The sequence below is a fragment of the Medicago sativa genome, chromosome 7, assembly GCF_051527215.1.
Source record: "Medicago sativa cultivar Bolivia chromosome 7, Bolivia_mono, whole genome shotgun sequence".
Classification (NCBI taxonomy): domain Eukaryota; kingdom Viridiplantae; phylum Streptophyta; class Magnoliopsida; order Fabales; family Fabaceae; genus Medicago; species Medicago sativa.
The window spans coordinates 104,808,573-104,823,406 of record NC_140755.1 but is presented as its reverse complement, the minus strand read 5'-3'; the positions used below and the strand labels follow the sequence as shown (position 1 = coordinate 104,823,406).

The 14,834-nt window shown below is 32.0% G+C and overlaps 1 protein-coding gene across 1 annotated transcript; it reads right to left on the bottom strand.

Annotated features, from left to right (window-relative positions):
* Window positions 1-2,992: 2,992 nt before the first annotated feature.
* LOC146911751 (uncharacterized) lies at window positions 2,993-5,852 on the bottom strand. Its single transcript, XM_085726716.1, has 3 exons — window positions 5,371-5,852; window positions 5,023-5,182; window positions 2,993-4,470 (listed from the first exon to the last, which is right to left on the bottom strand). Exons 2-3 carry the CDS (start codon window positions 5,126-5,128, stop codon window positions 3,182-3,184), a joined length of 1,395 nt encoding a protein of 464 aa, XP_085582842.1. The 5' UTR covers window positions 5,129-5,182; window positions 5,371-5,852; the 3' UTR covers window positions 2,993-3,181.
* Between the last annotated feature and the right edge of the window lie 8,982 nt (window positions 5,853-14,834).

Here is a 14,834-nt window from a genome sequence, read left to right as displayed (position 1 = left end):
ATCTTTAGTACTTAGAGCATCTATTACAGTGGGTGTTTCACCTCTTAACATCAAGTTAAATGGACACTCTCCCTTGTAAAAGTGAATATATATTTGGTGTTCATAGAGAATGGTACACATGTGGTATGTGGAAGGATTGTCTCTCTTCTCTTTTTTTCTTCTTTCCAGATCTCAATTAATAAATTGTATTTAAAATAAATGAATATTGTTGAAAGGTAATGATGGAAATTTATTAGTTCAACTAGAAAAATGCTGAAATTGTTAAGCTAAATGTCGCAGCGACAATTCGAACCTTATTTACCATCATGTTAAAAAGACACCCTCATTATGGTCAAAAAGAGTTGAGCGTTTGTTGAAATGGTGTCTTTGGAAGCACTCTCTCTTTTCATTTTTTGTTGGTCCAATTTAATAAGTTCTATGAAAATAAATGAATTTTGTTGAAATATTTAATGATATAGAGTTATTGGTGAAACCCTATCAATTTTTTTGAGGTGATGAGTTGGAGAATATTTTTTTAAGTAATAACAAAAAAAATTATAAAATGAGTCATTTGTATGTAGAAGATCCACTTGAGCACCCAAAATGGTCTTAAGATGGAGTTACATTAAAAAAGTATTAAAAGATGAGTGATATGTAGTACATGCATATGCTTTATCTTGGTACGCATATCACGGTTCATTTCATGAAAGTAAAAGAAAAAGCATGCAAACCTTTTATCATCATCAAATTGTATAAGTTGATGGTTTTGTTTTCAGTAATGTATTAGTTTTTTTAAATTAAAAAAAAAAAAGGAGTAATGTATTAGTTGATGCTGATAAGCTGCTCCAAAAGAATTATAATTGGATGGGTAAAAAATATCAATGAGTTGTCAATTAACATGTAGAAGGTCAGCTATATTAAACTTCGGAATTAAGAAGAATCTAAATCAAGGGAAAAAAAAGTTAAATCAGCAAATTTATTGATAAGCAAATCCCCTTCTATTTTTGAACAATCAAAGAATTATAATTATTAATAATAAATAAATAAATAGGTACTAGACTCTAGAGGTTCTAAACTCACACACACTACAGTATAGTACAAGTAGCACTCACCACCTCTAAAAAACAAAACCATAGTAAAAACAATAGCAAAACCATTGCAAATCCCCTTAACGAAAAGTACTAAAAGCGAAACTTGGACAACTAAATTGTGTATCTCTACAAACAAACAAAACTAATGGCAAATTGAACGTATTAGGGAAAAAAATTGATATGTTCGAGTTTAATTGGATATGGGTATCCCACAGGTAAGATAATTTTAAAATATTTTTATTCAAAAAAATAATAACTTTAAAATATTTAAATACAAAAGAATGGCATGGTATTAAACGATTCAATATTGTATATGTATCCAACAAAATTCTAGAAAATCAAGGTGTTCATTGTATGCTATAAAGCACATACACCTTTAGGATTAGGCATGTCGCAGTGTCTGACACGCGTCAATGTCTGATACTCGTATAACACTTGTACGACATGTGTTGGATAAGTGTCTTAATTTTTTTCTCAGCTTACACACATCGTAGATTCAAGAGTTAAAGATGTGTGAAAAATGTTGATCAATGAGGGTCATAGACATTAAAGTTGGTTACAACGTTTTTTAATTTTTCGATAGTGGATAAAATTTTTCGATAGTGGATAAATAAAGATTAAATACTATTGTATCATGTTATAGAAATTATTTTAATGAAATGAATTGTTCAAGTTAGATGCATATGTATGTATTTATTAAACTTTTTCGACAGTAGATCTTTTATAAATAAAATTAATATATAGATAGCGGTGTCATATGTTTTTCACATTAGCAATGTCGACAGTATGAGATGTTTGTGTCAGAGTGTTTGCTTCTTAGACTGTATGTATGTATGTATGTATTTTTTTTCTTTCGAGGATTGTACATTTGTATGTTGTAGATTATAAAGATGGGATACAAGGGTATTCTACTCAATTGTATCTCTGCAATTAGCAAATATATGAGAAAGTGTGCATTGAATCCACTGCAAGTAACAACAATATAAATATATAATATAATGTGATAAAAAGAATGATGAGAGTAGAATTAGGATATATAGTTATTCTTGGGAGAAAAAATGAATGAGAGTGCACAGTTGTTAAACACGTTTGTGAGCAGTAACGATCCAGACAAGAAGGTGACTGCTGAAAGGAGAGAAGACAAAAAGTTTCAAAGGTGGAAAAGGATTCATTAATTATTATAAATGATACTCCATACAGTACAATATATAAATGGATTGGATGGATAAAGCTTAAATGAAGGAATTAAGCACACTAGCTAGTAAATTATTTGACAGGTGGACAAGTTTAGTTCTGCACCTTTTTATGATCTATCTGCAAACTGCAAAGCGAAATGTCTAACTAAGGTGCAGCATGCAGTGCAGTAGTGTTGTGATCGACATCAACCCAACCCAACAAGGCTAACTGAAACATTAGATCCAAATACAACAAAGCAACAATCTTTTCTGTGTATCATTAAATGTAGTGAGAGAGAGGGAGCATAGCATATTTGTATTGTATTGATGCACAACAACAATAATATAATATTTGGATATTTTTAATTTTCTTACATCCATCCAACAATTTATTTTCTTTCATTTTTCTCTAACCTATCACACCATCTTCTATATATATTATTTCCTTTCTCACTCAAGATATTTAGAATGAAATGTTTTCCATACAAAAAATAACGTAACTATAAAATAATAGATTATATATTTGTATTGTAGTAATACTATTTATTTATATTATATTATATATATTGAATTGAAATGGATTTCATTCTATCATTGGACTGCAACTGTTTTTCATTTCTTCTCCCCCCCGGCTAATTACCAATTCGAGCAAAGAAGTTTAGATAAAACGTACAGTAGTACTAGTAGTATACTATGAAGAATTTCAACCACTAAATATATAATATATAAGTACTATATAACTACGGATGAAAAGATATAATTAATAATAATTTAATTAATTAAGAAGAAAGTTCAAGGGCTCTTTCTTACCTTAATTTGTAGCTAGCGGAAATGAGAGACAAAAATAAAATAAAAATGCTGCCAAGGAAAGGGAGCTACTTAGCCTGCCCAAGCCAAACTAACTCTAACTAACTGCAAAACAAAATGATATGATCTTCAGTGGTGCCGGCGATATTGGGAATTAGAAGGATCCAAATCAAAGTGCAGCGAAGTTCCCCCTATGTGATGTTGATCATGATCCCCAGAAGTTGTTGTAGAAGAGGGTGGAAGTTGACGATTAGGCATTGCCGCCTGTGGTGGTGCTGAAGAAGAAGAAGAAGAATCACATTCCATGTTAACCCCAAATAGTCTCAGTCGTTTTCCGCTAGTATTAACATTGCCTCCGCGGTGATGATGTGCAACTGGCACTGAATCAATTATCATATTCATAGGGACATTCACATTTCTCTGATCTTGTTGATGCCCTTGCACCACGGATCCCTGAAAATGTTGATCCACACCACCACCAGCTGTGGTGGTTGATGGTGGCGTAATTGGCGAGGAGGTGAGATAATAGAGGGGATTCATGTTGTTGTTATTATTATTATTATTAACAAGGTGATCAGCAGCAGGAGCAGGGTGGTGGTACTGTTGTTGTTGATGAAGTGTAGTAGTAGTAGTAGTATAGAAATTGTTGTTGTAATATTGAGGATGAGATATTGTAGAAGGGGCAGCGTAATTAGGATTAGGAAGGTGAGAATATTGAGGGGAGGTGTATAATGATCTAGCAGTACCACCACCACCATATGATGAATAGTGATGATTGGGAGGAAGATAGAAAGGCAGTGAAGGAGGAGGAGGATATTGAGGGATGAGGTGGTGGTGATGATGATGATGATGAGAGTACTGAGAGTGTGCCCTTGGCCTCCAATCTATGTACAATCTGTGTCTGTGCAATTCAGCACGTCCACGGTGGAATGATACAATGTCACCAGCATCAAGCTTCTTCTCCTTAACGAAACGGCTCCACCCTTTTGTCATCACATAACTCTGGCTACTGTTCCAATATGAATACCTGAACCTCCACATCTTACCATTTCGATCTTCAAAATTTAGGAGAAGCCCTTTCTCGTTGGTAGAAGAATCCAAAGGGAAGTACTTCTCTGCGTGCTGCTTTGGAATCACAAGTCGATTCAGCTTCCCTACGTCACTAGGTGTCACCACTTTATCAAACATATGCTCTTTCTCTACTACTACTGCTGCTGCTACTGCCTCCTCCTCCTCCTCCTCATCCTTTGAATTTGAAGAACATCCTATTCCTCCTAATCCTTCGTCATTGCCCTTGCTCTTGCTTCCCCCTCCTCCAAGTCTTAACTCCATCAAATCTACCTCCTCTTCATTCAACTTCCCAACCCCCACATCTTCTTCTTCTTCTTCTTCTTCTTCCAGCTGTGACGTCTGTAACCCTAATTATACCAAGTGGATCAAATTAATTCATTCATTCATTACTAATCAATAGCTCCACCAAATATAGATTGAATTGATTTATATATGCATCAAGATCCCAAACCCCGACCATGGATTCATTTTGGTGTGGATCCATCAATACATGTATTTATTAAATTAAATAAATCACGTATAATTAAGAATAAGATGGTGATCTGCTTCAAAAAAAAAAAAAAAATTGGTGATCAAAATCCTAATAATAATAATAAGGGTTGTGTTAACCGGTGCCCCCGGGGCACTGGTTAAGGTATCTAAAAATGGAAAAATTAAATAAAAAAAGACACTTTTTTGACTTTTGAAGCCTTGATTACACAATTTTCAATGCAAAAGTTTCTACATTTGCTTCCTTAACCAGTGCCCGGGGGCACCGGTTAACATTTTCCTAATAATAATAATAGTTTAATTAATTATTTGCAATTGTAGCTAGCTAGATAGATAGATAGATAGATATGCATGGAGATCATGAAATTGAAAAAAGAAAAGAAAAAAAATGGGAGTACTATGCTACTTACTGCTGCTGCTGCTTTCTTCTCCTCCTCCAGTGATTGCGATGATATCATCTGCACCTTCCTCCTCTTCGTCCCTGCTATCAGAACAATACCCTTTCACTTGTTCCATCAAATTAACTCTCAACTTTGATTTCGATCAGCTAATATGAATGGATCTCACTCACTAAGGAATGAAATGTTGATCAGAATAATAAGTTAATATATAATATAGAGGATGGAATTAAAGAGGTGCTGGGAAACAAATATAATAAATAATTATAGTGTGATAATAAAAGGAAATTTGAGAAGAAACGGAAATGGTTGTGAAAAAGTAGAGAGGTCAAAATGAATTAAAGGTGGAAGATATTTTACCTAGATTGCAATTGCAAGCTGATTCTGATGGAAACCAAACAAATTGCAAAGAGTACTGAGTGGGTGCCTTTCTATTGTAATTCACAAATTAATAAACCCTAAACAAAGACAAGCAAGCCATATGGAGTGAGTAAGGAGGATTCAATTTCAAAGTTTGGTCCAAGTTAATTGTGGCTATTTACAGTTGACCTCTACAAATTACTAGTAGCATATATATATATATATATATATATATATATATATATGACGTGTGAGTGAGATGTATATAGTCTGTTGTTTGGTTTTGGCTAACAATTATAGTTTAGTTATCTCCTCAAGGGAAGCTTCTTTAATTACAACTAGGAAAAAAAGAAGCATAATTTTCTTGCAACCTGCCCAGTTTCATTCGTCGAAGAGAGAGAATGAAAGGTAGATAGAGAGGTTTACTACTCTTACGTGGGGGCCATGAATTATGTCCCTATAGTGCTCATGTGAGCAACTTGTCCTTTTCATCATATTTGGTATATATAATCTCTTCAATATATCTATATATCTATCTATCTAATCTACATATGCTTCCGCCTTCACACCAACAAAAGGCCAGTCAGTCTCTCCACAACCAAACACCTTAACCCTCTTACTTACTTCAATTTTAAGTCCCATATATTTCCTTTTTTTAGTAAAAAAAATAATTATCTAATTCAAAGTTGCATAGGGGATAAGTGAAAAGGCAAAAAAATGGAATAGGGCAATGATATATATATGTATGTATGTATATTTCATGATTTATTTTATATATATATATATATATATATATATATATATATATATATATATACACACACACACACATACATTGATCAAATGTACGGTGATAGTGTATTAGAGGAGAGAGGATAGAGAGAGTGTCCACTAATATTTTTGACTTTTAGTGTCATTGATTGTGTGTGTTGTGGATGGTCCCCAACCGTAGTGAAAGGAAAGGAAGATCAAATAGCAAAACTATGAGAAAATTAAAAGAGACCACCCTGCATTGCAGGCGATATCCTGTTACAGCTTCTCTCTACATAATACAACATTTCCTACCCTTACCTAATTCCAATAATTCTTTGCCACTATATATTCAATTTAGTCATAAAATTGTATGATTAGTTATCTCAATATCTAGTATCACATAATATAAATCCGTACCTCCGTTGACATAATATACTTGGTTTGCATATTCTTTCAAGGAAAGCTAAAATTTCTTGTTCTTATACCTTGTTATTTCATCAATAAAGTAAGGAATTTCCTTATATTTACTGTTTATGCCTTTAGTTTATCTTGTTTTGTTTATGATGGAATCTAGTGAGTAGACACCCTTTGTCTTGGAATTGTGGAAAGAAGCTAAGTCACAACGAATATTCCATAAATCTCGTTCTCTTTGTTTCTATGACTTTTAAAGAATTCTAATTTTATCTTACTGTTCCTAAGCAACATCAACATCTTTAAGTATGAAACGTCGATATGATTGTTTGGTCTTGGTTATCAAAATATGACATTTGATACAAGCATAATAAGATCAAACAATCATATGATTATAATAATTCAAACCTATGATATCAATGATAGACCGAAGGGGGAAGTTGATATTGTTAATTGGATTGAATAATCTTAATACTCCTATGATTCATAATTCTAGATATCAAGTAAAGAACCAAAATATGAAGGTTGGTGTTGGACCTATAGATAAAACAAAGGATTTGAAAATTGAAAATAATCTAGTTTCCTTTGAGGTGATATAAAGTTATTAATCTCAACGGATTTCGTTAGCGATTCCGCCATGAAAATAGGATGTCTCGTTGGTTCAAAACACGCTTATACATCACCCGAAATGGGACATAGGTCAAATTAATTTACCTCATCTTTAAAAATTTGATTTTCATAGCAAACAATGAGAATTAGGATTGGACTTTCTACCATTGAAGGCAAGTTGGATCCTTCGGTCATACTAAGTTGTGAGAGAAAAGAAAGGTCCAGTTAAAGACCATTAAAAAACACTGCATGGGAGGCAACCCATGTTTTTTTCCCCTAATAATTTATGTTTTGTAGGTTTATGGAAGATAAATGAATGAAGAAAATCACAAGAAAGCCGAGGAAGATAGCACCGGAGACTATCAAACCAACACCTTCCTCTAAGAACCAATTTGGTTTGAATATCTCATACCTTACGTTTTGATGATAACATAACAAGAAAAGTAAATGAATTTCATCATCTGATGTTTTATATGTTAGGGAACAAATTGTCTACTAACGTTTGTTCATGTGTGCAAGATATTTAATGTCCACTACTCATCAGAGTATGAACGGAAAGCAAATACGTGTGTTCAAGTGTGCATGATATTTGAAGTACGCTACTCATCAGAGTATAAACGCAAGTCATATGATTTCCGAGCAAGTTGATCAAGCATATCCTTTTTTCAACACAAAGTCGACAAGAAGTTAAATCCATCAATTGTGCTCAAGCATAACTCTAATATTCAGCATATAAGGAATTCAGCAAAATCGTCTAAACGAGACGATCCTTTAGACAACGACTCTTTTTGGTACACATTTTTGTCATCTTAAGAAACTTCTCTTTTACCATGAATATTCTTTTCATTATAAAAGATATAATATTCAAGATGTTGAAGATGTCTCAGCGGTCTTAGCTATTTAAGTGGTTGAAGTTGTCAAAGTTGTCAAAACTGCTATCTTCCTTCAGCATAACCTTAATGAAATCAGAAGAAGAAGCAAGACTAGTGTAAATGTCAGAATACCACATTTAAAAAGGAAAAAGGCTATGTCCTAATTTATGCAAATCAAGTACACCTAAAACATGATTTAGGAACTTAATGAAAGATCCTTTCAAGTGAGAATATTCTAGATCATGAAGTAAATCAATCAAGTACTCTAAAGTTCGCTTGAACCAATATAGGATTTCCATTGTATTGTCTTGGAAATGATTTGTATCAAACAGATACAAACTCAATCAAACTCATGTACCATGTCCAATAGTGGCAACCCTTTTCTAGAGAGATTGAAAACACTAAGGGATAGTTTGGAGAGAGGCTTTAAACACTTGTGACCTCACACGTGTGAGAAGACAAGGTAGAGTAGTTTAAGTCAGGATCATTGTTGGATAACTCATCATGGTTAGGAAATTGGGTAAGTGGTTGGATCATCATGGATGTATAATCAGGTAAGTGATGTGATCATCATAGTTGATAGTCGAGTAAGTGATGGGAGTAATGAACTTAAAAAAAGGTTATATTGAACAAAGTCTCTCTCATGGAGAACATAGTCGCTCTCAATGGAAAGTTTCTCATTTTTAACGTGGATTTTGAGGGGAGGACATATGATCTTGTAGCTGGGATTTCTTACATCATATGATGGAAAGGTTTGTCTTTGATGACAAGTGGCACTCTTGTATATGTGCTTGTGTTTTCTTTGCAATTTTGTCATTGTTGGTAAATATTGCCTAACACACGAGTCAATATCAAGGGGTTCGAAATAGAGGACCTCTATAAGCTCTCAATGGGTTCTCTAGTATTATGTCATTGTTGGTAAATGTTGTCTAACACAAGAAGTATCATAATTATTTTTATTATGTTTAAAAAACTTTTTATCGAATACCTATGAGATACTTTACAGATACACGTGAATATATATTCTAAGACGATGTACATGAACCACTTCTTATATTGACAAAGATGTCTTGAGTTCTTTATACTTTTGTTGATATTTTAACCTAAGAGTTAAAATATATTATGATTTAGATAAGAACGCATACAATTTGTGATTGTACTTTGGTGATCGAAATTATTTTTTTTGAATTGTGATCATTATAATTATAGATTAATATAAGATCAATGCATTTTTTACATGTTCTCTCTATGTATATGTACTTCTTTTGTGTATTTTTTTTTTTTAAGAAACTTTTTTAGTGTGTTAGCTACCAATGTAAAGTAATTTTATATATTTTCCCTTTTATGAAGATTTTGTATATAAGTATGAATCTAGGTACATATTACATAAGGTATAATAGCAGTTACCGAGAATTTGTTCCGATGAAATTTCACATGTGGATGACAAAAAAGAAGTGGATGCATACCATTTAGGGGTGTTCAAAACCGAACCAATCCAATAGAAAAACCGCAAACCGAACCAATCCAAACCGAAACCGCAAAAAACCGCATTTGGTTCGGATGTATTCGGATCAATTTTTTACTCAACCGCATGGTTTGGTTCGGTTTGCGGTTTTGATTTTACCAACCGAACCAAACCAAACCAAACGGCAATATAAGAAAAACACTAATTAAATATATATCACTTGAACCAATACTCATAGAAACTCAATGCAAACTTTAGTAAAATGACGTATTTTTTCTCTTGTTCAGTTTTTTCTTTGCTTTTTCTTTCAAAAATGTATTTATATACTCGAACTCTTAGAGAATGATACAAATTTTAGTGTTTTGTATCTCTTATAAAATAAGATTACTTTTTGTCCGCATTTAAATTTGGCATACGTAGTTGGGAACAATGTTGGATGAAAATAAAATTGTATTTTAGCTTATATTGTTGAAAAATATGTTAGCTTATAAATTTGGCCGCGTTTAAAACATTGCTGAAAATATGTTGAATTTTAGCTTTTTAATTTGATTTTAATGTTGAAAACAAAAAAATTACTGTCTAAAAAACCGCACCATGTAACACCCCGTTTTCCCAACATAAACGGAATGCTACACTTCTTAAAAATCATAAATGGAATAAATAACAATTCATCCTTCATAAATTGGTCAACATAAATATTCAAAAACTTCGCAGCGGATTTTAATTCATCAACATAATTAGTCTTGGCACGAAGGCCTCATCAAAACATCTCGTAATAATCCAAAAACTAAATCATAGTCATGTAAATTCATAAGCAGTACGTAAGGAATAGAAAATAGCCACAAAAGTTCCCATCCCGTTACGTATCAGAGCACCTAAAGACACAGTGAGAGATAGCCACTCACGACAGCATTCAACAGCTACTTATTCTCGATCACCTGCAAGTTACTCATACGTAGAGCAACATTTTCAAGCAGAAGGGGTGAGATTCACAAACAATAATGTTAAGCATATAATTCAACAATTATATTTAACAACATAAACATCATCAACATATCATAACAATGGTCATGTAGCACCATTATCATCATCAAAATCAACTTCATAATCAACATCAATATCAACTTCATAAATCAACTTAACAACTGGACTCGACAATGCAACTTAACTCGACTATGCAACTCTATCATTTTACTCATGCATGTGGTACAATTCTAGGGCATAAGCCCTCGTCGCTTTTTGAGCATAAATATACTCCTAGGGCATGAGCCCTCGTCGCTATTGAGTAAAAGCTCCTAGGGCATGATCCCTCGTCTTTAAAGGTGAATGACTAGCATTCTAGGGCATGAGCCCTCTTCTCTGACAATGATGATGCATGGACTCAACAACAATACTTTGACGACCAACGACTTCGACGACATCGACAAACAACTTACAACTTTAACGACATCGACAAACAACTTACAACTTTAACGACATTGACGACAACAGTGGTGACGACAACGACAACGACTTCGCATCATAATCTCATGTTCATCAATCATAAACAACATCATATAACATCGTATCAAATATCAACAATTCATCATGCATCTTTGTAAAAACATAATAAACTATTAACAACATATTTTCATGTCAAACCAAGGCTACTGGAAAGATATCACAATTATCAACAACTTTCATGTTTACAACAAAAATCAATTTAAAACAGAAACATATGAACAAAACGCAAAAACATGAAACAGAGAATGTTGTCACCATACAATTTCGCTAAGACCTCCTTGGAGTATTTTTCATCATAACTCAAAGACCAAACATCATTTTCACGTCAAACCAAAGCCACTGGAAAGTTAACAAAATTATCTAAAACTTTCATGTTTACACCTAAGACCAATTATGTACCGATCAATACCAGTTTTCATTTCAAATTCGGAAAAGTTGTGCTGAAAGTCCATAAAAATTCACTGTGACCTACGTGTAGTAATTTGACCATAACTCAAGTTCTATAAATCATTTTGACGTCAGACCAACGGCATTAGAAAACTAATATCCATACCTACAACTTTCGTGTTTACGCCTAAGACCAATTCTGTACCGATCAATACCAGTTTTCGTTTCAAATTCGAAAAAGTTGTGCTGAAAGTCCGTAAAAATTCACTGTGACCTACGTGCTGTAATTTGACCATAACTCAAGTTCTATAAATCATTTTGACATCAGACCAACGGCATTAGAAAACTAACTTCCATACCTACAACTTTCGTGTTTACACCTAAGACCAATTCTGCACCGATCAATACCAGTTTCTATTTCAAAATTCGGGGCAGAGATAAGAAAAAATCAGGAAAAGCAACTTATATTATTCAAACTTCACATTCATTTAAAATCATCACAATCAACAACAACAACTCAACATAATTCATACTCAATTCATAATATGACATTAACAACAACAATCATCAATAACTACAAATCAACAACAAGATAACATAAATCATCAATTATCACTCTTAACCCTAATTCTCCAATTCTCAAAAACTAAACCTACAACATGTTAAATGACATTTTCAGAATCATAGACTCAAGATTATTGAATGATAGTCCCACCCTTACCTTAGATTAATTGATTGCACGGATTCTCCAGACTTCTCTTCTCTGGTTCTTCTCTTCTCTAGGTTTCTCCTCTTTCTCTAGGTTTCTCCTCTTTCTCCCAAAAACAGTTTGACAATTTTTTTCTCTTTTAGAAAAACAATAGAGAAAAAAAAAAAGAAGTAAGAACATAAAATGAGTAGGAGATAAAATTGTTTAAAAATTATCACAAAATAATTGTACAAATATCATTTCTCGATAAATAAACCGAGCACAAAAGATACTCCTATCTAATACAATGTTTAAAGAGAAACATAAAAAAGAAAAACTAAAACAATATACAAAGAAATGCGTAGAAGAATAGATATCGACACGAAAATCAAAACATTAATAAATAAAGAAAGTAGAAATAAAATAGGGTTAAATATGTTTTTAGTCCTTATAAATATGTCAACTTTTCGTTTTAGTCCCTCTAAAATTTTCCTTCGACTTTTAGTCCCTATAAAATTTTCAACCACTACTTTTGGTCCTATTTTTAATTTAATTATTGTATTTTTTTAATGAAATTGTGCAGAAATGTGTAAAGTATTCTAAAAAAATTCCTAAAAAAATTAGAATTTTTTAACAAAACACAAATTAAATATGAATTTTTAACCGTAAAAAATATAAAAATTCATATTAAATTCATGTTTTGTTAAACAATTCTGAATTTTTTTTTTGAGTGATTCTTATAATATTTTGAATTTTTCTGAAAAATTTTATTAAATAATATGAATTCTACATATGAGTTTACTTTAAAAGAGGGACCAAAAGTGAAGATTGAAAATTTTATAGGGAATAAAAGTTGAAGGAAAATTTTAGAGGGACTGAAACGAAAAGTTGACATATTTATAGGGACCAAAAACATATTTAACCCTATTTTATTTCTACTTTCTTTATTTATTAATGTTTTGATTTTCGTGTCGATATCTATTCTTCTACGCATTTCTTTGTATATTGTTTTAGTTTTTCTTTTTTATGTTTCTCTTTAAACATTGTATTAGATAGGAGTATCTTTTGTGCTCGGTTTATTTATCGAGAAATGATATTTGTACAATTATTTTGTGATAATTTTTAAACAATTTTATCTCCTACTCATTTTATGTTCTTACTTCTTTTTTTTTTCTCTATTGTTTTTCTAAAAGAGAAAAAAATTGTCATAAAATGGTTGTACAAATATATTTCTTTTAATATAAGGGTTGTTTGCTATATATTTCGTACAAGTTCTCCCTTTTTTGTCTTCTCTTGTAGTTCAAGTGTAGAAATGTGCTGCTTAAATCTTACTTACTAAAGCTTAACCCCTAAAGCTAACTCTAACCCTAATATTTTCCCCCATTTTTCCCTCCACTTTTCTAAGTCATTGGATCTTGCACATTTAGGCGCCATTCAATTTTAGCCATTGATCATATTTCATATTTATCTCTTCTATTTTCCGAAACAACTATTTTATATTTATCTTCCGAAACAAATATTTCATATTTATCTCTTCTATTTTCCGAAACAACTATTTCATATTTATCTCTTCTATTTTCCGAAACAACTATTTCATATTTATCTCTACTTCCGAAACAAATTGGCCCTACAACTATTTCATATTTATCTATAGCCCTATTTTTTCGAAACAACTATTTCATATTTATCTCTTCTATTTTCGGAAACAATTATTTCATATTTATCTCTTCTATTTTCCAAAAACAACTATTTCATATTTATCTCTTCTATTTTCCGAAACAACTATTTCATATTTATCTCTAGCTTAACCCCTAAAGCTAACCCTAACCCTAATATTTTCCCTACATTTTTCCTTCCACTTTTCTAAGTCATTGGATCTTGCACATTTAGGCGCCATTCAATTTTAGCCATTGATCATATTTCATATTTATCTCTTCTATTTTCCGAAACAACTATTTCATATTTATCTCTTCTATTTTCCGAAACAACTATTTCATATTTATCTCTTCTATTTTCCGAAACAACTATTTCATATTTATCTCTAGCTTAACCCCTAAAGTTAACCCTAACCCTAATATTTTCCCCGCATTTTTCCCTCCACTTTTCTAAGTCATTGGATCTTGCACATTTAGGCGCCATTCAATTTTAGCCATTGATCATATTTCATATTTATCTCTTCTATTTTCCGAAACAACTATTTCATATTTATCTCTTCTATTTTCCGAAAAAAAATATTTCATATTTATCTCTTCTATTTTCCGAAACAACTATTTCATATTTATCTCTTCTATTTTCCGAAACAACTATTTCATATTTATCTCTTCTATTTTCCGAAACAACTATTTCATATTTATCTCTACTTCCGAAACAAATTGGCCCTACAACTATTTCATATTTATCTATAGCCCTATTTTTCCGAAACAACTATTTCATATTTATCTCTTCTGTTTTCCGAAACAACTATTTCATATTTATCTATGGCCCTATTTTTCCGAAACAAATATTTCATATTTATCTATGGCCCTATTTTTCTGAAACAACTATTTCATATGTTTTCAAAAATATGGTGATGGGAATCAGAGCAAAAATTTATCCTTTGTTTTCCTCCACTCTGTAACGTGCCATCTTGATACAATGAATCACGTTAATTTCTTTGACCAATCCTTTGACCTTTGGAGCAGAAGTTTAGCTGTTTCCAAAGCAAACATACGTACTTCTTCATCCTCCCTTTGTAGCTCTTCATCACTTTCTCTATTTCCTTTCTTGATGGTAATTT

Bases quoted from the DNA above. Each gene is read 5' to 3' on its own strand.
- LOC146911751 (XM_085726716.1), bottom strand. From the start codon at position 5,128: ATGGAACAAGTGAAAGGGTATTGTTCTGATAGCAGGGACGAAGAGGAG. The intron at 4,471-5,022 runs GTAAGTAGCATA...TGGTATAATTAG, and splicing joins AGAAGAAAGCAGCAGCAGCA to GGTTACAGACGTCACAGCTG.